The 21543-nt window shown below is 38.7% G+C and overlaps 3 protein-coding genes and 1 pseudogene across 5 annotated transcripts in view; 2 read left to right on the top strand and 2 right to left on the bottom strand.

Moving 5' to 3' along the window:
* The window catches only part of LOC145480036 (uncharacterized), a 67742-nt gene that overhangs the window by 39340 nt on the left and 6859 nt on the right, over positions 1-21543 (top strand). The window contains exon 4 of one of the 3 annotated variants that reach the window (XM_081458531.1): positions 3103-3280. The exons of 1 other annotated variant lie outside the window; for it this stretch is intronic. In XM_081458531.1, coding sequence (XP_081314657.1) covers positions 3103-3280 — 178 coding nt within the window. Of the gene's footprint in view, positions 1-3102; positions 3314-21543 lie in introns of those variants that run through there. One more of the 3 variants, XM_081458530.1, reaches the window with a different exon arrangement.
* Positions 1-21543, top strand: part of LOC145480044 (uncharacterized) — a 137847-nt gene that overhangs the window by 112066 nt on the left and 4238 nt on the right. The gene's annotated exons all lie outside the window — the stretch shown is intronic.
* Positions 1177-2221, bottom strand: LOC145480021 (uncharacterized). Its single transcript, XM_081458517.1, has one exon. The coding sequence runs from the start codon at positions 1882-1884 to the stop codon at positions 1192-1194; it is 693 nt and encodes a 230-aa protein (XP_081314643.1). The 5' UTR covers positions 1885-2221; the 3' UTR covers positions 1177-1191.
* LOC145480054 (uncharacterized) lies at positions 4098-9894 on the bottom strand (annotated as a pseudogene).

The following is a 21543-nucleotide window of genomic DNA, read 5'->3' as shown; positions in this document are numbered from 1 at the left end:
TGTATCCACCTGCTCAAGAAAAGACGCCACTGTGATGCGATGATTGGGATCGCTGCTTTCGAGCCTTCTCATGAACTCAGTCCATGCTAACCTCATCAGTGCTTCATACAGGTACTTGTGTGCCCGCACGCCACGGTTGTAATGCTTTCCATCAATGACACCACTTATGGAGCCCTCAGCAACTATCTGTGATTCAATGAAGATGTCCTTCAAACCGCTATCTTTAAATCGTTTCCCCAGAATAGCCAATGCAACGCAAATCGTGTGAAATGTTCCAATTCGCAAAACAAAGTTCGAAAACTGGTCTTGCTTCCATGCAATTTCCGCTGCTTTTGCGTAAAGTGCTTGATCCATGACAACGACAATTGATGATAGATCAAGTTTCTTCCTGATTTCCTCTGACTGGTTAAGGATCTCAAACACTGTTGTTAATTCTGTTGCTGGAGCATTTATTGTCGGGAGATACTCTACGACATCTGGTGTTACTTGAACTTGATCCCTTGTTTGGATGTTAAGTCCGGTCCAACTAGGCACCTTTTGGACGTCTGAATTGACTTGCCTAGCAAGGATCCATAGCATGTTTTTCTGCTCTGCATTTGTCACAGCTTTGTTGGCTTCACCAGCATAGTCATCCTTGGTTTTGAGAGGACGTGGTCCCACACGAGGGCCAGCGACATATACGTCAAGTTGGGGTTGATGATCTGTGCTCAAAGTCCTCTGTTTCTTTTTGTCAATGCGTGGTAGATCGAAGACCCTGGGCTGTACAACGATTTCATTGACACGGTGGGATGTTCCTTTACCTGACAAGGTCTCCTCGATTCTGTCTATGTTGTCCCAGGCAAGGTTTGTGAAGACCTGTGGATTAATGGAGGCGGGAAGTGACATTCTTTCATCCAGACCTGATGTCAGCTTTTGTAGACGCAAAGCGGTGTCGTTTTCCTCAAGCTGAGTATATGACATCCCGTGGCCAGTCTTGTTAAGTATCCTGATTATCTCTGTGTTTCCAGTTAATGTTTTGACAGCATAAGGAAGGAGCACATGCTTGGGAGGCTTATGCTGACCGCATGTGACAGCATATATTAGGTCTTGACCAAATGACTAAATGAGATTTGACACTCTCTCTGATGGCTTTTCATTCTGAGGGTTTCCAGTTAGCAGTCCAACTAGAAAACGATGCAGCTGGGTAGGCATTTACACAGCATTTGACCGATCAGACGGGTGGTGGCAAGACCAGGCAGTCGGTTTCATATCTCTTCTTATAACTTCCCGAATCTGTAATGAAGCTTGTTCTGTTATCTTGTTGTCATCACTTAGCTGCACCTTCCAGATTGCTAGCTCTTTACGGAGATTATCATTATCAAGGACAACATCTTTAAACGATAAGCTATCAGGAACTAACAGCAACTTTCCGGAATCATTTGGGAAAATATGGATAGAATTGCCCAGTTCTGACTCAAGCCTTCTACGGATGTTCTTCGTTGTGGCAGTTTTGAGAGCTTCACCCTTGCTGGACATGAACGCTTCCAGTTTCTCCGTAAGCTGGGCAACTGGTACGACCTTCTTACGTGGAATTACCTCGTTTCTGATGTAATGAAAAAGTTGTACGTATGCTTCTACTTCAGCTACTTCGTATGATAGCATTTCAGTTACCTGTGACGAATTGTCCACTTCTTTATCACCTACATGATCACGTTCTTTGGTTTTAATGTTAGTGTAACTTTTATAGCATGAAGCGTGGTAGTGGGCTTCTGCGGCCGCTATGTCTCTGCTAGTTATGGCAAGAATTCTTGCATCATTGTTTAATATTGCACAATGACGGAGTCTCGTATCTGCCCGCAGTTGTACAGCCTGGATGAGTTTCTCCCTTGACTTTGGATTTTTCATGAATTTAACCTTATTACAGAAAATGCATACAGGATTATATACTCTCCCTTCGGTGGATAGTCTCCTACACTGCCTTTTTGTGGGACTGGCGTCTTCATCAACTGACTCTTCTCTTTTTCACTTAATAGATTCTAAGTCTCTTTTCATAGTGAACAGACTTCTACATTTTCGGTGGTATGCGATTTTCTTCGACTGTTTTGGCGACAACCAAAACTGCCTGAGGATTTCGAACTTTGGCTGCTTCCAGCAAAGCCAGCCAAGATCTGATGTCCTTTGGAGACACAAGATGTTCTTCCTCCTTATCACATGCAGTATAGTGTATTATGCACTGGTGCTTGTCCTTTTCCATTCAATCTGAATGGCAAACGCAAGCTCAGTAAATGGAGAATTTAAATAAATCTATTATTTACTCTGAAACAATAGCGTAAATGATATCAACGATTTCATATACGTTATAGATGCACAAGTAAATTAGCACTCAGTAATAGATCGAGTATTTTCAAACTTTAGATCGAACTGAAAGTCTAATTTCTAAAACAGTTTAAAAAAGATTTAATGGGAGCTGATTTGTTTACAGACACAGTACAATTTAAGTTCCAAGTAGATAAAAGGTGAATTATCAGAAAAAAACCGAGAAGCAGAGTTTTTTGCATAAAGGAGGGCAAGTTTTAAAAAAAAATACTACAGTTTTTATGAAGAAGGTTAAAGATATTTCCAGCTATTGATTACTACGACAGAAATGGACTGTTTTTCTTTGTTTGTTTGTACCCTAGATTATGTTTTACTGAACATCTCGTATCTAGCGTGCCTCAGCTCTGTCGTCTTTGTCATGCTATTTTGCAATCAAAACAAAGTATTTTGCAATCAAAACAAAGTTCATTCAAAATTAAGAGTACACAAAACTATAATGTTTATAAAATTCATACATTGTGGAATAATTAAGTGACTGATAGATATCTTGTAGTTTAAACACTTACCTTAACGAAGTTGGCCTTTTCAAAATGGCGGATACATCAAGCAACAGAGTTCTCAGACATGGCATAAATTAACAAACTGCTGACCAAAATTTGCAGGCTCGCGTATTAAACAAAATGTTGTCAAACACATTATGTAGACTCTTAAAAGTATGATTATGTCTCCACAGTTAATTTTATTGCATTCTATAAGCATTTGTAATTGCATATAATTGAACATTAACTCGGGCCTAATGTGCTATAGCTTGGAAGGAGGTGCAAATAAATGCAGTCAGCGTGGAGGAGCTACCATCGATCCAGTGCTATCATGGATTTTCCAAGTCTACAATAGCAGGGTCTTTCAAAAAACACCAGGAAACTTATTCACCCTGAATGATACCGACAGCCTAAATTTGGCTGCCTGGCTCACGGACTATAGTGGGGTTTTATTCCACTCGGTTGGAGTTTGGTTTTAAAAGTCAGTATCTGGAAGGTGAGAAGATAAAGCTGTTACATTGAAACTGGAGATATTTTACTCGTGGTAGAAAACTTGTGGCCCCTTGGTCGCATCCTCGAAGTAAAACCAAACAAGAGAGATGGGTTGTGAGAAGAGACAGGTTGAAAACCAAGTCAGCGGTCCTGGAATGTCCCCTCGACAAGATCATTCTTCTAGAGGCTCCTAGACTCCACGAGAGCAACTAAACATTGTTGATCTTGATGTCCTCAATAGACTGCGAGCAGTCTCTCTTTTGCTTGGAAATCCGTGGGAAAGAATGCAATGAAGAAAGCAAAACAAGTGTGACTGCCAGTGGGACATGCGAGTGGCGAGCGGCTTCCACCACAAGTAGCACGGGCGGCTCACGGCTTCATATGTCACAATCGCACGCTCACAACCCACCGCCCCCTTGTGTGGCGTTCTTCCCCACGGATTTTCGAGCAAAAGAGAGACTGCTCGCAATCTAGGTCCTCAACCAAGAAGTTTGCTTGTAACATCAGAGAACAGTTGTTTCTTTTAATGTTGACTTGATTGTGGTGAACCATTTCGAATGGATTTAGTGACAAAATAATTATTACTCTAAACAGGTGTTTATTTATTTCTGGAGTGAAATTTTAATAAACATTTCAAAATAAAAATGAGTGATAAAAATTTTACACAACGTTTCGATGTCGTCATGACATCATTATCAAGTGACAAGAAAATAACGGTTCGACAGTGTTATATATGCGGTGAGAGGTGTGATTGTTCATTAACATATTTGTTTAAACAAATAGTTTCGCGCGGATGGAATCCGATTGCGTGTTCAGGCTAGGTTTCTTCTTTCTAATAAACAGCAGTTCGTAAATCAAACAATCCAGTTTTCCGTTGCATTTCTTTAGGACAGAAATATTATTGGCAAGGTCGTCGATGTTATAAAGGCGGTGATCGTGGAAAGATTTCCGTATAACCCCATACATTTATTATGCATGCAGAATTATTAATTATGTATGCACTCTATTGTTTTTGAAGACAATAGCAACTCCCTAAGGTATTGAATATATACATTGATAATTACTACTTACTGTGTGAATAAAAGAGGATTTGATTGCGCGCTGTGGCGCGCTATCGCGCGTTGTCTTTTCGCCGATTCTTTTCGTCCCCTAGCTCTATTCCTCTCTCTTTTTCTTCTCCATATTACTCAGGCTCCTTACGGATTTTTTTTTCCTTCATTTTCTTGTACCCCATCAGGTCTCGAACCACTTACCTTTCGCACACCTCTCGCTTACCAGTCTCTCTTCTACACCACTACACTACGAGGTTTAGTTGAGAACTACCCCTTCAAAAAATAATTTTTATTTTACTTGACTCGTTCGCATTCCAAAAAATTAACATTACAGTTTACTTATTCATGTGTTTAACGTATGTTGCACGCTGCACGAAAATATGCATCGCATGTGTGGGTCCCTGGTGAATAAAAGGGGGGGGAGTGATTTCTTTCTTTTTCCCAATCGCTTCTCACAGTCAACCACAGCCTAAACATCGTAGACCCAGACACAGGTGCGCACACCCAGCACATTGAAAATACATGGTGGGGAGTCAAACGAAGTATGCCTCGTACAGGAACATCCAAAGATCTCTTCGAAAGCTATCTACAGCAATGGTTGTGGCGTCAGCACTATGGAGATAATCCTTTTGGAAACATTATCAAGCATATCGCCGACTTATACGAAGTGCGCAAAGATGCGTAAATTGTTCCTCGTACCACTGTATGCACTGTTCGTGATCTGATCGCCACTTCATGGAGGAAAGAAACAAAATACACAACTTCATCGCATGGGTCTGAATTTGAGGAAGGAAATTCAAGGGGGAAAAAACGCGAAGAGACGCGACAGGTAAGCTAGAATTTTATTTCACTTTGTTTACATTTACAAAATTAGTACAATAGTCGCTCACCCGCGCAACAGATTATAGCTAACCGCAAGCAGCCGGTTTTGCTTAGGCCTAAAACAGTATTTTTAAGCTTTTTTAAACTAGCGAACAGGTCTAAATCGCTATTATTTTAAGCAGTTTTAAGCCTGCGCTCAGTTTAAAAATACGGTAAATGCGCCCAAAATTATGAAATTTCGTTTCGGTTTTCCGTAATTTAGACCTAACACTCGTAAAGTTATTCTAAGTCTCCAAGAAATCGTTCCGTTTTTGCGTATTTTAGATAGAAAATTCGAAAAAAAGTTTGTCTAAAAGTATGAGTAGAGTTATTCAAATCAGGTAAGTCTCAAAGGAGCGCTATTGTTTTCGCTATTGTTTAGTTAAACAAAGAACTGTATGCATAATAAATGTATGGGGTTATACGGAAATCCTGCCGTGATCGTTCTTTAAATGCTCTCCGATTGCGGAGAACCTGTGTTTATCAATACGTTGGTGCAAATGCCGGCTGGTATACCCGACATACTATGCATCGCACAGATCACATTGGTAATTGTACACTACGCATTGTTGATTAATTAGAGGTGGTTTTGGTTCACGCATCTTGAGATCTTCACAGATTTTGCGACTCTTGAATATTGGTTGAAGAGTGTGATCGATTTTCTTGCTCAGGTCAGACAGTTGTTTTTTCGCTGCATCGGCCGACGTTTGATCTTTAAATGGCAATACCACTCGGTGAACAGTATCTTCGTTGACGGGTAGTTGAGGTGGCACGAGAGGATCTTTGGTCATCATTGAGGTGACAAAGTGAGAAACGATGGAGTTAATTAGACTTTCAGGGTACTTGAGGTTCACAAACATCAGCTTCAGGCGATCACATTCAGTCACGAAAGACTCCCATGTGGATGACAGGTGAAAAGCACTGTTTACCATGGTTTTAATGAGCGATTTCTTGTACCTTTTGTCCACATGGCTTTGGTGATGGAGTAGTAGGCCGGTATTTGTTGGCTTCCGGTAACACTGGTTTCCACTTTGTGACCTTTCTTAAGTATTTCCATACCAATAAATGGTAGCTTGTTGTCAGAAGCTAGTTCCATTGTGAAATTTATGGATGGGTGACAGTTGTTAAGTGTTGTTAAAAAGGCTTCTGCTGCTGGCACATCCTTCACCGTGGCAAGCGTGTCATCGACGTACCGCCTATAAAACTCTGGGAGCTTGTTGTCATGTTCTAATTTCTCTTCGATGGAGCAGAGAAATGCGTTTGCCATAAGGGGTCCCAAAGGTGAGTCCATTGCCACTCCGTCAGTCTGTTCATAAAGCTTGCCATCGAACTGGAACAATTGGTTCTTAGTTGCTACTTCTAGAAGTTGGATCAGGTCAGGCTGAGTGATGTTTAACTTGTGTGTTTCGTTAAACCAGTTGTTTACGAACGCTTTTTCGGCGATCATTTCGATAGTTTCCTTAAGTGGTACATTAGTAAACAAAGACGTGGCATCATAGGATACCAAAATGTCGTTTTCGTCGACTTTTAGGTTTTGAATCTCTTCTGCAAAAGCGAACGTATCAGAAATCGTGTAGCGATTAACTGACAGCGGCTTCAGTTTTTCATCAAGCCACTTGGCGAGGGCATAGTTGTAGGTACCCGTGGCAGACAGGATTGGTCTCATTGATAACTTCTCTTTGTGTGTCTTTGGAAGACCATAAAGGTGGGCAAGGCGTGAGCCTTTCTGACAAACGGAATCGGCAATCTCCTTTGGCAGAATCTTACGAACCACAGAATCTGACCTGAAGAAGAAAATCGATCACACTCTTCAACCAATATTCAAGAGTCGCAAAATCTGTGAAGATCTCAAGATGCGTGAACCAAAACCACCTCTAATTAATCAACAATGCGTAGTGTACAATTACCAATGTGATCTGTGCGATGCAGAGTATGTCGGGTATACCAGCCGGCATTTGCACCAACGTATTGATGAATACAGGTTCTCCGCAATCGGAGAGCATTTAAAGAACGATCACCGCCTTTATAACATCGACGACCTTGCCAATAATTTTTCTGTCCTAAAGAAATGCAACGGAAAACTGGATTGTTTGATTTACGAACTGCTGTTTATTAGAAAGAAGAAACCTAGCCTGAACACGCAATCGGATTCCATCCGCGCGAAACTATTTGTTTAAACAAATATGTTAATGAACAATCACACCTCTCACCGCATATATAACACTGTTGAACCGTTATTTTCTTGTCACTTGATAATGATGTCATGACGACATCGAAACGTTGTGTAAAATTTCTATCGCTCATTCTTATTTTGAAATGTTTATCAAAATTTAATCTCATTCAAATAGTGAAATTTTAATGCTTGTTAATCCTAAGATGCACATATTTGACTTATTAATCGCAAAAGGTGGTACTTAAGGATTATTAATCCTAAAATGCATCATTTTAGAATTAATAATCCTAAAATCCACACTTAATAATCGATTAATAATCCTAAAGTACCACCGTCTAGATTAATAAGTCAAATGTGTCTTCACTCGACCGGCCGCCATCACAAATAAAATTTCAAACTCAAGAACTACATCTCGCAGGGGTCACTCTGAAATAAATGCAATTCAGCCAGGGTGTTGACGTGACAAACTGAACGTAGAGCTATTCTTTTATGAAGTGAGTGTGTTTAATAAGAACGATATTTTCAATGTCTTTGACTCGTCAACGAAAAGCGATGCGAGCGCGAATGGCCGTGAAACAACAGCGCCGCGTTCAATGCGAAATAAACAACTCTACCATGAAGGTTATTCAAATCATTTGAAAGCAGCTCATTTAATGTTCAAAATGTACCCAAAGGAAAAGAAAACAGGCAAATAAACCAAATTTCTCCGTCTTTGAGTCTTCAACAAAAAGCAACGCGAGCGGGAAAATATATCGTGGCCATGCTTGAACAAACAACAGTAGTACATTCAATGCAAATTAAAATTTTTAACTTTGCCAAGATTACCGAACTGATTTGAAAGCGACCGATGTAATGTTCGTAATTAACCCAAAGTAAAAGAAAACAGGCAAATGAACAAACAACTGCATGAGAGAGTGTTTACGAATGATATTTCCTCTATCCTTGACTCTGACGAAAAGCAACTCAACTCAGTCGTGCTTGAATGAACAGCAGTACCGCATTCAATGCGAAATTAAAAAAAAAAAACTTAACATAGATTACCCAACTGATTTGAAAGGGGCTCATTTAATGTGCAAAATGTACCCAAAGTAAAAGGCAACAGGCAAATGAACAATCAAACGGCAAAATATCTTTTCCTGAAACACAAATGCTGGGAGGTTTTAGAGCGCTATATGGCCATCCCCTTTTTTAAACTCGTGGATTCGCGAAGCGTAGAAACGTGTTTTGAACGCAAACTTGAAAATAACCTTTCCGAAATTGAGAAGCGTGAGATCCGCACGAAACTAGAGATTAAGAAACAAAGCCTAGAGCAATGGTCATCTACAAAACCCAAGGTTCGATTATCAGGTCCAGAACACGTTGGTACAATGAAAGGGAGAAAAATACAAAGTATTTCTTTAAGTTGGAGGAAAGGCATAGTAAAACAATAAGAAATCTGAAAATCGATGACAACATCACTCAAAACACAGATGAAGAAATCCTAAATGAAGCGAAACGCTTTTATCAAGCACTGTACGCGTCAAACAATAGCTCTTTTCAAAACGTTTCTGGTGAAGACCTTTTTTTTCAAAAAGAGAACCACTGTACAATAAGTGATGAAGAAAGAAAACTTTGTGAAGGTCTGCTAACGGCTGCAGAATGTCTGGAAAGTTTAAAAACTATGGAATCCAACAAGACACCTGGAACGGACGGAATTCCAGTTGAATTTTATAAGAAGTCTTTTGGAATGACATTAAGCCCATTTTTCTCGCCGCTATTAACGCTTCCCATGCTTAAGGCCTTCTCTCCATATCACAGAGGAGAGGATTATTAACGTTGATTCCAAAAAAAGATAAATCTCTATGTTACATAAAAAACTGGAGACCCATCTCGCTTTTGAATTGTGATTATAAAATTGCTGCTAAATCAATCGCTAACAGAATAAAAAGAACCTTGCCTTCGGTGATTGACAGGGATCAAACAGGCTTCCAAAAGAACAGGTTTATTGGTGAAAATATAACGCTGTTAAATAGTATCTTAAGTTACACAGATAACGGAAAAATTCCAGGACTTCTCCTTTTCATCGATTTTGAAAAAGCCTTTGACACTCTTGAATGGTCTTCTGTTGAAAAAAACTCTAAAATATTATAACTTTGGAGATTCTCTTGTACTCTGGATAAAGCTCTTTTACACTGACATTAGCAGCAGTATACAAAACAATGGCTGGTCTTCAGATTTCTTTAATCTAGGTAGAGGTGTGCGTCAAGGCTGACCCCTGTCCCCTTACCTTTTTATTTTATGCGCTGAAATCCTTGGAGCAGCAGTAAGAAGAGATAAATTAATTCGTGGTATTCAAATTTCGGACAATGAATGCAAAATAAGCCAGTATGCTGATGATACCACGCTTAAATTGGACGGTACAAAGTCCTCTACAGAAAGATCCCTTTTGCTACTTAATATCTTCGCCAAATTGTCAGGCCTAAAAGTCAACTACGAGAAGACCGAGGCACTCTGGATTGGATCTTTTAAAAACCAAACGGATTAAGGGACCGTTCATTTTTTATAAGGTAGGGGGGGCTGGTGGGATTTGGGGGGGGGGCCATGCGAAAAAAAATGGCTTTCGAGGGGGGGCCATCCCAAAAAAATAAGGGAAAAAGGGGGGGTCACGTGAAATATTTTAGTAAAACTTTAAAATGGCATAATGTTTGAATATCAAAAAAATTGCTATAGAATAAACATAGAAGGCAGGATACAAATTTATTACAAACTTTCCTTCTGCTTTAAAAAAACGTTTGGCGACAAAAAGCATTTGTAGCTACTGAAAAGAAGTATTTAACACTGTTATTTTCGAATGCAACTTTCACCGGCACTCATCTTCATCTCCGCTGTCGTCGAGTTCTTCGTCGCTGCTTGTGCTGCTATGGGAGTCTCTTTTACCAATGCTGCAAGAAGCAGCAATGCTTTCCGTCAGAGTGTACTCTTCAGGGTACATGAAGGTGTAAACATAATCTCTGACTTCCCAAGGTTGGTGGTGATTCTGCTTCTTGCAGCATTGGTGAAATAATTCCCTTCCAAGAGCTGGGCGATGTATGGCCCATCTCTTCTAAATATCGACGTGGCAACATCCTCAACTTTAAGACACTCTTCCGGGACGGCCGTTCTAGGAGGGTACACAAGGCATTGTGGAAGATCATTTCCTAGCGGGTTTCCAACACAGATTCCATAAACTCGTTGGACGTTGTTTTCAGTCCGCTTCCTCTTTCTTTCATTTGACTTTCTGCGGTTCTCTTTTTTCCTTCTCCTTTTGTTGATGTGCTGTTTGAGTATGCCTTTGAATATGCTGTTATAATTGCTCTTCTTATTTTCTAGTGCTTCCATGTCCTGCGTGACCTTCGTCAACTTAGCTTCTGTACATTTGATATGTTTTACATTAAAACTGTGGGCAAATTCTTCGCCCTGCTTTAAAGCAAGCCCATTGGACTGAAAGAGTGTGGAATCGTGTTCCTTTACATCTTTCAATATGACATTCAACTTTTCCACCATTGCTCTGTGCTCTTTGATGGAGAAGTTCAGTTTTCTTCCATCACTGGGCTTCAACTGGTACTCTTGCATGGAAAACTCACTCGCCCTTTCTGAACAGCCATCCGCACCTAGAAAAATTGCTTCTTTTGCTTGTAAGATGTCAAACTGCCTGGATCGTTCAGCTGTAAACCTTTTCTTAAACGACTCGTCGTTTTCGCCATTATTGCGCATTTTGGAATGAGCCTCTTTCATGATGCTCATGTAGTAATGCGCTCTTTCCCCGATTGGATTAACAATATAAAGAAGAAAGAGCATGGAAGTGGCAGGCTGGTTTTATCTGACTCAGAGAGCGTTGCTCTATTTGCAGATAAGTTTATTCTCAAATCGAAGTTTGTGGTGGATTATCTTCAGCATCCTGAAGTGCTGGAATTTAAAAGGAAAAAGAGAGCAGAAGAAAAGGCAAAGTTAAGTAGGGAGGAGGATTATCCTTGGACTGAGTTGTGCGAAGGTCTAACCAAGCTTAAAAAGCTACGTGTTCCAGAACTAAACCAGTACTCAAACCACCACGGGCTGAAGCAGCATTTGAAAAGCAGCAAGAGTGAGAAAGTAAAGGCAATTGTAAGACATTCATGCTTGCAGCAGAAGAGTCCTCTCAGAGCTAGCCAACCAACACTGAGAAATGCCAGGACATTGACACAAAATGACAACAGGGCAAGTGCTGACAGCAGTGAAACGGATGAAAGTGACAATGATGAGTATGACAGTGATGCCATTGACTCTGGGGGAGAAGATGACTCAAGTGACGTCATTCTTGCATTCATCAATTCAGATGAGGAAGATGCCAATGAGAGGCCAAATGCCACACGCTCAGGGCGAGCCATAACTAGGAGATCCGAAATTGACTTCTCTTTCTTTTGATTTGTTTTTTAAACAACAGCTCTCTGTCGTATAGAGATTGTAAATATTGTCTTCATAGTGAGCACAATAACGTGAAGTAGGGGGATAATAGAGAAATATTAAAAAAGTTGAAATCTAAATATTGTTTGTTCAATTTTTTTTTTTTTTGGGGGGGGGTCATCCCAAAAAATGACCGCTATAAGGGGGGGCCATGTGAAAAAATTGGTAAGCTGAGGGGGGGTCATGCGATTTTTAAATGGTGCTTCCCAAATCCCACCAGCTCCCCCTCCCTCATAAAAAATGAACGGTCCCTAACTAGAAATAATTCAAAACATCAAGTGGAGTTCTCGGAAGGTCAAAGCCCTTGGAGTATGGTTTTCGATTAGTAAGGAAGAAGCTGTCATGCTAAATTACCAGGAAAAGAAGGAAAAAATCTCTAAAATCTTAAGTTGCTGGCAGCTTAGAAGATTAACTCTGCTAAGGAAAGTTACGGTTATTAAAAGCTTAGCTGCATCTCAGCTTGTTTACATCATGTCATCTTTGCCATCTTCGCAATCTCATCTGAAAGAAATACATCAACTTCTGTACAATTTTCTGTGGGATGGGAAAGGGGATAAAATTAAAAGAAGTGTGATATTAAACGAATATAAAGATGGTGGATTAAGAATGTTAGACATTCGATCCTTCAATCATGCTCTGAAATCAAAATGGGTAAAGAAGTATCTTGATGACAACAATCAAGCAAAATGGAAACTACTTTTTGACTTTTTTCTTAAACAACATGAGGGTAAATTACTTCTGACTGGTAATTTGAAGCAAGCTGATGTAGCTGGTTTAAACATTCAGGACTCTTTTATCAAGGAAGTAATCGAAGTCTGGTCAAATTTAATCCATGAAGAAAACCCAACACACTTCGGCAATGCGCCAATTTGGTACGACTCCCTTATAAGAATTGAAAACCGGCCAATCTTTTATTCTGATTGGTCTCGTGCGGGAGTTAATCAGGCCAAAGACTTGCTAGATCAAAAGTTTGACTTTTTAAAGTATAAGGATTTTAAAACTCGCTGCAAAGTTGATACCACCTTTTTAAGGTACTATGGTGTAGTCTCCGTCCTGGCAAAATTAAAGAAGTCTTTTCAGGACCAGGCTACGATGAACTCTGGAGACCAACTTACTCGTAGTCAAAAGTTACTATCGTCCTCAAGCTTTTGCAATGAGGCGTATAAGTTAATTGTCAAAGGAATCACTTCATCACCTGATAAAAGCCAGAGTAAATGGATTGCTGACTGCGAAAATTACGAAAACTTCATAGAATGGGATAAGTCATATATTTTGCCTTTCTATTGCACGAAAGAAACCAAACTTCAGACTTTCTAATTTAAGCTTCTTCACAGAAGAATTGCAACGAATGATTATCTCTATAAAATAGGTATCTCTTTAACAGACATATGTGCTTTCTGTGAACAAAAAAGAGAAAGCCCGATTCATCTCTTCTGGGACTGTGAATTCGTTCAAACCTTTTGGCAAAACATCCAACACTGGTTGATACAGTATCAGATAAAGCCACAGAACTTTTCTTTGACCCTACCAATCTGCCTGGGACTAGTTGATAATACAGAGGATATACTTCTACACCATGCACTTCTAATTGGCAGAGATCACATTTATTCATCTAAAATAAAGAATACTCTTCCGAATTTACAAGTATTTTCACAAAGTTTCCTCAAGTGTCAAGAAATCGAAAAATGTTATGCTTATAAGACAAACACTGTTAAGAAATACAATTCGAAATGGAATCTATTCAAATGAACTGTGACTTCAATCCACTTCTTTCTTTTAGCAGCTCCCCTTTTGCCATTCAATTCTCTTTACAATTTTACTCCCTTCTTTTCCAAAACCTCACACCTGGACTGGCGGCCTCCTTAGTAGTTTGTGTTCTTATGTGTCCTTGTTCCTCTTCCCTTTTCTCTGTTGTTTCTTATCTTGTACAAGCTTTTTATAATGAGCATGCTTCCCCAAATCTAGACACAATATTTCAGATCAACTAGGAACAAAATCATTAAGTCGTTAAAAAGTGTGCACCAGCATGATGTAACAGCGTGTGGTAACTACTTAAAAATATATATATTGTAATAAATAGCATTATTTTTGTTTTTTTGGTAGAAATATAAGTAATGTGAAATTATCAGCGGCTTTTTTTTTTTTTTTTTAAGTAAGGTAGAAATCCAAGAGGTTATTGTAAAAACTGTAAAAGGGGTTAATTGTGCCTAAAAGGGGAGGGGAAAAAGTTTTCTGGAATGTAAGTACTGTAACAATAACCAAGTAAGTAGTAGATAAATGTTGTACTGTAGCATTGTATTGTAAGTATTTTCATTGTAAGTGGTGTTTTTTTTTTGTCGCGCCCGACGCCATATTGGAATAGTAACCGTGCAGTCAGTGCGAGCCTACTACTCAATGCGTGCATCGTGCCAGCCCGAATATTGATGGTTTTGTAGCTTTTACACGACCATTAATATTAGGTGTTTTGCTAAATTGAAGTGGAGTTGACTCCGAATGTTCGAATTAGTACTATGGCCAACTTGAAGGCTGAATTTCAGGTGCATTTGAGTCGTCCAGGCGTTCAAAATGACCAGGAGATGTGCATTCGTTTGCTGGAAAGTGACCTGAAAAGCTAATGTGGTAAGCTTTGATGAGAATGTGTTTTATTCCTCGACCTTAATGAGCTTATATGAGCGAAACGAACAACTTTTAATGAAAGAAACAGCTATTGAATGCAAGACAAACATCGGTACCATTGTGTAATATTGTAATTTCATTTTTATAATTTAGTAACATCTAAACCTGAGACCAGCCGAAATATTGTTTTAACTCTACGACGTTGTGTCAACCTTGCAGTAGTGACGTATTATCGTTTTACTTTTCGTATTTGGCTGATTAGATCTGCTGTGAGATCCAACGTTCAATCAAGCAGGACGTTCGTTCACCGCGCCGCTTTGCAGTTTAAACACTTAAGTTTTTCATGTTGAGTTGTCCATGTTCAACCGGCCTCGAGTTAAGTGTAGATTAAAGTTGTGTTCTCTGTACTTGTCTTGTTTATTTTAGTACATTGATCTGAACTCTAAGTGGGATGTGAAATGCACATAAACTTGGAAAGAAACTCCCACATACTTGATTTTGATAAGCTTAAATGATTTTTACCCTGCTTATGTTTACACTTTTGCTTCCTGATTGAAAAGATAACAAAGGGAAAGAAACCCCCTGTGAGCTTGTCCCCAATTATTAGTTAATACTAAATACATTGACACTTCAATAAAGCTGTTATTATTATTGTTGGAACACATATTTATGGTCGACAGATTTGTCTGATCAACACTGAAAATGCTTGCAAAAGAGTCTACTTATTTTGATGTATTTTACGTACAATATATATAGAGACAAGCGGTTCCACATTGGAAAAGAAGTGCTGTCTCATAAGAAACCTTACTTATAACCTTGAATGAAATGCAATAAAAAACGTTTGTGAACTCGTACGATTTGAATACATGCAAATTTTTCCAGCTGGCAGATCAACATCAAGATCATGGTGTGAGGGAAGCGGGGGAGGGTGGAGAGTATTCTATGATTTGTTGGGCAGGAGTGTCCTCTGTGACCTAAGAACCCTTAGCCTTTATCATTCCATATTCTGCTGCAATTTTGCCACCCTAGCTATTCTGGACGTATGTCTTTGTAATATGTATGCAAAAAAAAGCCAACGAAAAAAGCCTAAAAAAGCCTAAAAAATCCACTTTACTTTGTGAGTTAAGTGCGACCTTGCATGGTACAAACCCGGCTTGTTTTAACAGCATTTAATAATACACCAGTAATTGCAAGTTCACCAATATGTGTCATCTCTAGATTACCTAATCCACGAGTTTGGCCATAGGTCTCCTTTGATTTTCTGTTTAGCGTCGTCCGACTGACCCAGATTTTCGCGTTTTCAAAAAAAAAAAGTTACGCAGAAGGCAATGAAGGCAATGACACATTATTTCAAACAAGCAATTTTTTGCCTTACAGATTTTTAGTTTTTCCCAGTTCTCGTTTGATTTTAACAACTACGTCGACTTTTTCCTTCCTCCATTGCCCATGTGGATGACTTTGTAACCACACCTTGTTGTTTTCAGGCTCCACGGATGTTATACTGAGGTACCGGGCCTCCTAGTTCCAGACTCCTTTTCCAATTTTATTTTTGTTTTCTTTTCTTTTCCGACCGACCGACCCAAAATCAGAAAACGCATTCGACAATAAACGAAAAAAAAAGGGGGGAGGGCCAATTTTCTTTTCTGCGATCTTTCGTCGGTAAGAAAGCATTCTTGATACCTAGAGAGATAAATGAGCAATGAAGGAACAAAACACAGCCAATGTTTTGCGAAACTCAAATTCCATAAAATAATTTGGAGCTTAAAGTGCACCTCACCCCAAAATTTTTTTTTCGCTAGAACGAATCTACTTATTATTTGAAATAGTTCTGCGAAAAAATTTTTGGATTCCGTTAAATCCTCGATTTTCTGTGCCACGACGAAATCTCGAAAATAGCTCCAAAACACCGCCATTTTGTTTCACGACCGAGTTTGAGGAGAATGGGTCCAGCGGCTCTTGTGACGTCTACCCAGGAAGGTTGGATATCTCATTTCCTCTCATCTCCTTCAGGATGGTGCAATACACATTCGAAAAGTGCGCAGAAACGCCTTCCAGAGGTGCTATCGGCTGTTGCAGCAATATTCCAGATTTAAAGAAAGGTATACTGTACAATTTACTGGCGATGATCGGCTAATGGTGCAATAAAGACGTAAACGATGGTTGATTTTGTCGAACTGAAACAAGCGAACTGAATCTGTGAGAACCATTGAAGAACTCTCACTGGAATTTGTTCCGCAGACTTTCGAACGCTGTTTTCATAAATTTTCTGCTTAAAGCTAACCAGCAATTTGTAGAAATACCACCGACAACCTATATCTTCCAATCCCGCAGTATTTATAACATAACCGGCAAAGTTGTGTGATCCGGTCATGATCAAGAAGCGTTGTACTGATACGTAAATAGATCGCAACTGTACCCCGCTAACCAACACTTATTTCTCTTTCGATTTAGATGAAAGTCGAAGATTAATCCTCTAGAATTACATGATAACAAAATTATTAGACTCACAGAGTTTTTCGAAGGTTTGGAAATCGGCAGTGTGACAAAGATTCTGTGCAATAGCGTCGAAAATATGACCGCGTAACATTATCTGCGGACCGCTTAGGGAACACATCCTTTTCGCTTATCCGACGAATTTCACTGCAAACTTTGAGAACAATTTACATTGGTTATTTGGAGTTACGACTTAAAACGTGTGACAATGTGAAATCGGTAATTGTATGAAATGTTTCCTTCCGCCTTGCTTCCCGCAGCTTCAAAAATACAGGTCCAAACAATACGATTTTCAATCGATCGAAGCCAATGTTTTGGAGGTCGTCAAGTCTCGAAAACTGCAACACGTACGTCGCTCTTATAAACATGAAGCATTCAACTGAAAGTAAAACACAAACTGGATTTAACAGAACCTTGACAAAATACATTCTCGGTAAGGACAAATGTAAACGGGCTATAAACACGCGTGGGAATCTTATATTTAGTTGACGAAATTACCATCCAAAGCAGTCCTTGAGTTTTCTTTTCTGCTGTTCGTTTGCCTGCTCCTCCACTTCTTATCTAGCTTTCCATTCCTAATATACAAGCAGCTCGTCCGCAAAGACGTCTTCCCCGTCGTCGCTTGAAATATTGCAAATTGCTCTCAAAGCTCTAAGCAGTGAGTTCACAGTTGTCGAACGTGCTCGATCGAAGTTTATTTCGGAGCCTTCCGAATCGAAACTTAACTCTGACTCCAGTGACGAAAAAGAAATGATTCTGAGACAAAACTTGGACGTTTTAGTCCCAAAATACATCGGAACGATTAGTTTTGCATTCTATTTTCTCGAGCGAATACAGTGAGTTGACTGAGGCGCTATTGTGTTTGGTTCCTGGGTAGACGTCATCAGGTACCGCCGCCCCAGACTCCCTAAAACGCGGTCGTGAAACACTTAATCGCGACTTTGAAAGGGCATAGAAAATCGAGGATTCAACCAAATGCAAAAATTTCTTCGCCCAAATGCTTCAAATAAAGTCTAGATTTGTTTTAGCGAAAAAAAAATTGGGGGGCTAGGTGCACTTTAAATTCGCTAATAAGCTTGATTAGGAACGGTTTTTAGATGCGGCAATTTATTCAAATGCAAAAAACTTCGTGAACAGCACTTGAATTATGTACAAAGTAATTGTTTTGTAACTCAAGAGCTATATCAAAAAGTTCCTTTATTTCAAAATTCGACGAACTAAGGAAAACCCTTCACCGCTTTCCCAAGGGCAAATTCACAAGAGCCGGTGTTTACGAGCGATATCATCTTTCTTGCAATCTTTAGCGATATCAACGAAGTCGACGAGAAAGTGATGCGAAAGGCTTCAAATGAACTGTATTTTCTTCCCTTAATCCCGGCGAAACGTATGGAAGGAAAAAAGTGGATTATTTTTCGAAAGGGAATTCATTCAAACCAGAGCTTTGCTGCACATGAAAGAAGTTTGAATCTTTTGAACAAGCTACGCGTACTAAAACGGCACTCGCAAAATTAAAAAAATTAATCATGTTTTCATTCGGCAGATTTGTTCATCTCCCGAAACGAACTGGGCCTCAGCAGAAACTCTAGTATTTATCTTAAGTAAATTAGCCATACTTTATTATTTTGTAAAAACTCTAGCATTTATCATAAGTAAATTAGCCATACTTTATTATTTTGTAGTTAAAAACGCCATCAAAACAAGTAGTAAAATCCACAAAAGACCAACACTTTTAATTCGATACGCACAATATAGATTATTTAGAGATAAGATGAACATTCTCGGCGTTTACTTCTCGGAATAAAATCCACTTTCAGGAGGTAAGTCAACTAATATTCCTGGTTATCAAAACGTCATGATCTTGGGATTAAGCGTTTTTCGTAGTTTGCGTGATTTTAAAATGAAAGTTTGATTTTCGATGGCTCAAAAAATAGTAATATTGAATTATAAAGGCTTAAAAAGATTTTGTTTTGGCTCTTCAGTCCTGTTTTGTATCTTTTTTTTTTGTGAAAATATATCCTTTATTGATACACAGAAACCTGAATACAATACAATGTAATAAACTACAATTTTAACAGTTCCAAAAGTGATACATTTAGAAGCTATAGTAAATAAAAATAAAGAGATTTAATAATAATAATGACTTAACCAGAGTAGACCAGAGTAGGAGCATCATTGCATGTAAATTTTAATCTAAATTTTCAAGCCTGTACTTAGAGGAGATTTTGCTGACAAAATCTGTGATGAGAAGAGAATTATTGTGTAACTTATTTGTATAGAGAAAATAGCGAGCTAAAAGCAAGGGATAGTTGAATTTTTTCAGAAGTTCTTTATTGGCAGGATTGGAAAAAAATCCCAAATAAATATTCTTGATTTGACGGTTTAAAAGAAGACTGATTACAATTATTGAACCATTTCACCACTTTTGACAAGGAATCTTTAGTAAAAAAAAAAGTCTGAGAAGGTATGTTCTATCGAATCTTGTTATCCACTATATAGGAATTCGCTGTAGTCTTTGATACGAAATCTACAGAGCTCGTTTTTATTTACAACGATTCGATGGAGAAATTTGAAGTGAAATCCCCTCAGCTTGTTTTCTCTGGAAACCTGTTTAGTCAAAATAAAATTTTGTTCCCATTGTTTTGCACATATTGGCATACATTTACTCCATTTATTTGGTCCAGTATGTGGATCATTATTAACTTTTTTGTTCCAGCAATAAAATCAGTAGAAATCCTTTACCTTGGCAGTTTCAAAGTTTACCTTCGTTGAACTATCAAGATCGAAAATTGAGTGGTTTTGTAGAAAGATGCTCTTGGAGAACGGTTCCAAGTTATTGTTCTTTGTCTTGGCCAGTAAGCTGTCCGGAATAGCACTTCTAACTTGATAGCAATTCAAGAAGTTAATTTTACATTTATATTTCGTTTTAAAGGCTTGATATGAGAGTAGCTGACCTTGTTTATCTAACAGGTCACCTATTAAGATAATCCCTTTTGAAAACCACGCTTGGATGAAAAAAGGCTTGCCGTGTATTTCCCGGTTATTAAATAAAACTATTTGGCCCAGATTATAATTATACAGAGTTTTAAGATCATCGAAGAAGGAGAGCATGTCCTTATAGAAGGTAGGTAATTTCGAATTAAGGAAAATCACATAATTACAGCGTAGTATAAATTTTAACCCACTCAGCCTTCTTAGGAAAAACTTGGGTAGTGAATTCCAATTCCAGTTTACATTTTTCAGCAGACGAGGTATCCATGCCAAACACATGGCCTTAAACATTAGACCTACATCGGTAATACGAATACCACCTTTATCGTAATCTTGGTAAAGGCCTTCTCATTTAATTTTATTCTTTTTCTTGTTCCAAAGGAAACTAAAGAGTTTCCTTTTAACAGTTGTGATAGTATCTTTACGCACTTTGGTGTTAGAGGCTGAATACAGAATTTGCGACAATCGTAAAGATTTAATAATCAAAACTTTCCCAAATAAGGTGAGGCTCCTTGGGCTCCACATATCGAGGTGGGTTTGGAGTTTTTGAATTTTTAAGTTGAAATTGTAGTGATCGTTGGCTTTGTCGAGAAGTATATTCCCAGAATTTTAACAGGATCACGTGGCCATGACAGTTGCAACAGTGTCGTTCTGTTATTGCGCCATTTACCCAACCAAAGTGCCTTGGTCTTTTTGACATTGAGTTTTAAACCAGAAACTGGCGCAAAGTCATTAATTAAACAGAGAGCTTTGTCAACAGAGGTAATATCTTCGCAAAAGAGGTTAGTGTCATCTGCAAATTGGCTCACTTTAACTTCATTTCCATAAATATTTATTCCTTTAACCAGCTTACTCTGGCAGATTTTATTGTATAGTATTTCCGTACCCAAAACAAAAAGATATGGTGACAAGGGGCAGCCTTCTTTGACTCCCCTTGTTGGCTTAAACCAATTCGTTGCAAACCCGTTGTTGACAACTGCACTTTAAACATCAGTGTTGAAAGATGCTAGTCTACCGCTTTACGCTTTCCCCGAAATTAAAAAGATTTAACTGAATACGCTTTTTATAAATGGCCATTCCAAAGTGTCAAATGCTTTCCTGAAGTCAAGTGAAACAAGACACCCTTTAATTCCTCATTCTTAGTATATTCGGGAACATCACTGATGATTCTTAGATTCTCACCTACATATCGCTCCTTCATGAAGCCTGTCTGATCTGGATGTACAAGTTTTGGAAGAATTGTTTCAATCCGTCTAGCTAAAGGCTTTAGATGCAATTTTATAATCAGTATTTAACGGTGTTATTGGTCTCCAATTCTGAAGGTCTAACGGTGACGGTGACGGTGACGTTGACGGTGACGGTAATAATAATAATAATAATAATAATAATAATAATAATAATAATAATAATAACCAAAAAGAAAATAGGAACATACACACAACACAAACAAAAAAGAAAAACCTTTAAGAGGTGTTTTGACCTTCGCCCTTGTTCATTTGAAACCAACATTCTCTAGTTAAATGTGACTCCTGTTTCCATTCATTTAACCCGCTACCCAGGCGATTCAAATTCCAAA

Source organism: Orbicella franksi, chromosome 2 (genome assembly GCF_964199315.1).
Source record: "Orbicella franksi chromosome 2, jaOrbFran1.1, whole genome shotgun sequence".
Taxonomy (NCBI): Eukaryota; Metazoa; Cnidaria; class Anthozoa; order Scleractinia; family Merulinidae; genus Orbicella; species Orbicella franksi.
The sequence above is the reverse complement of the archived record's forward strand: the minus strand, read 5'-3'. Positions and strand labels throughout refer to the sequence as shown.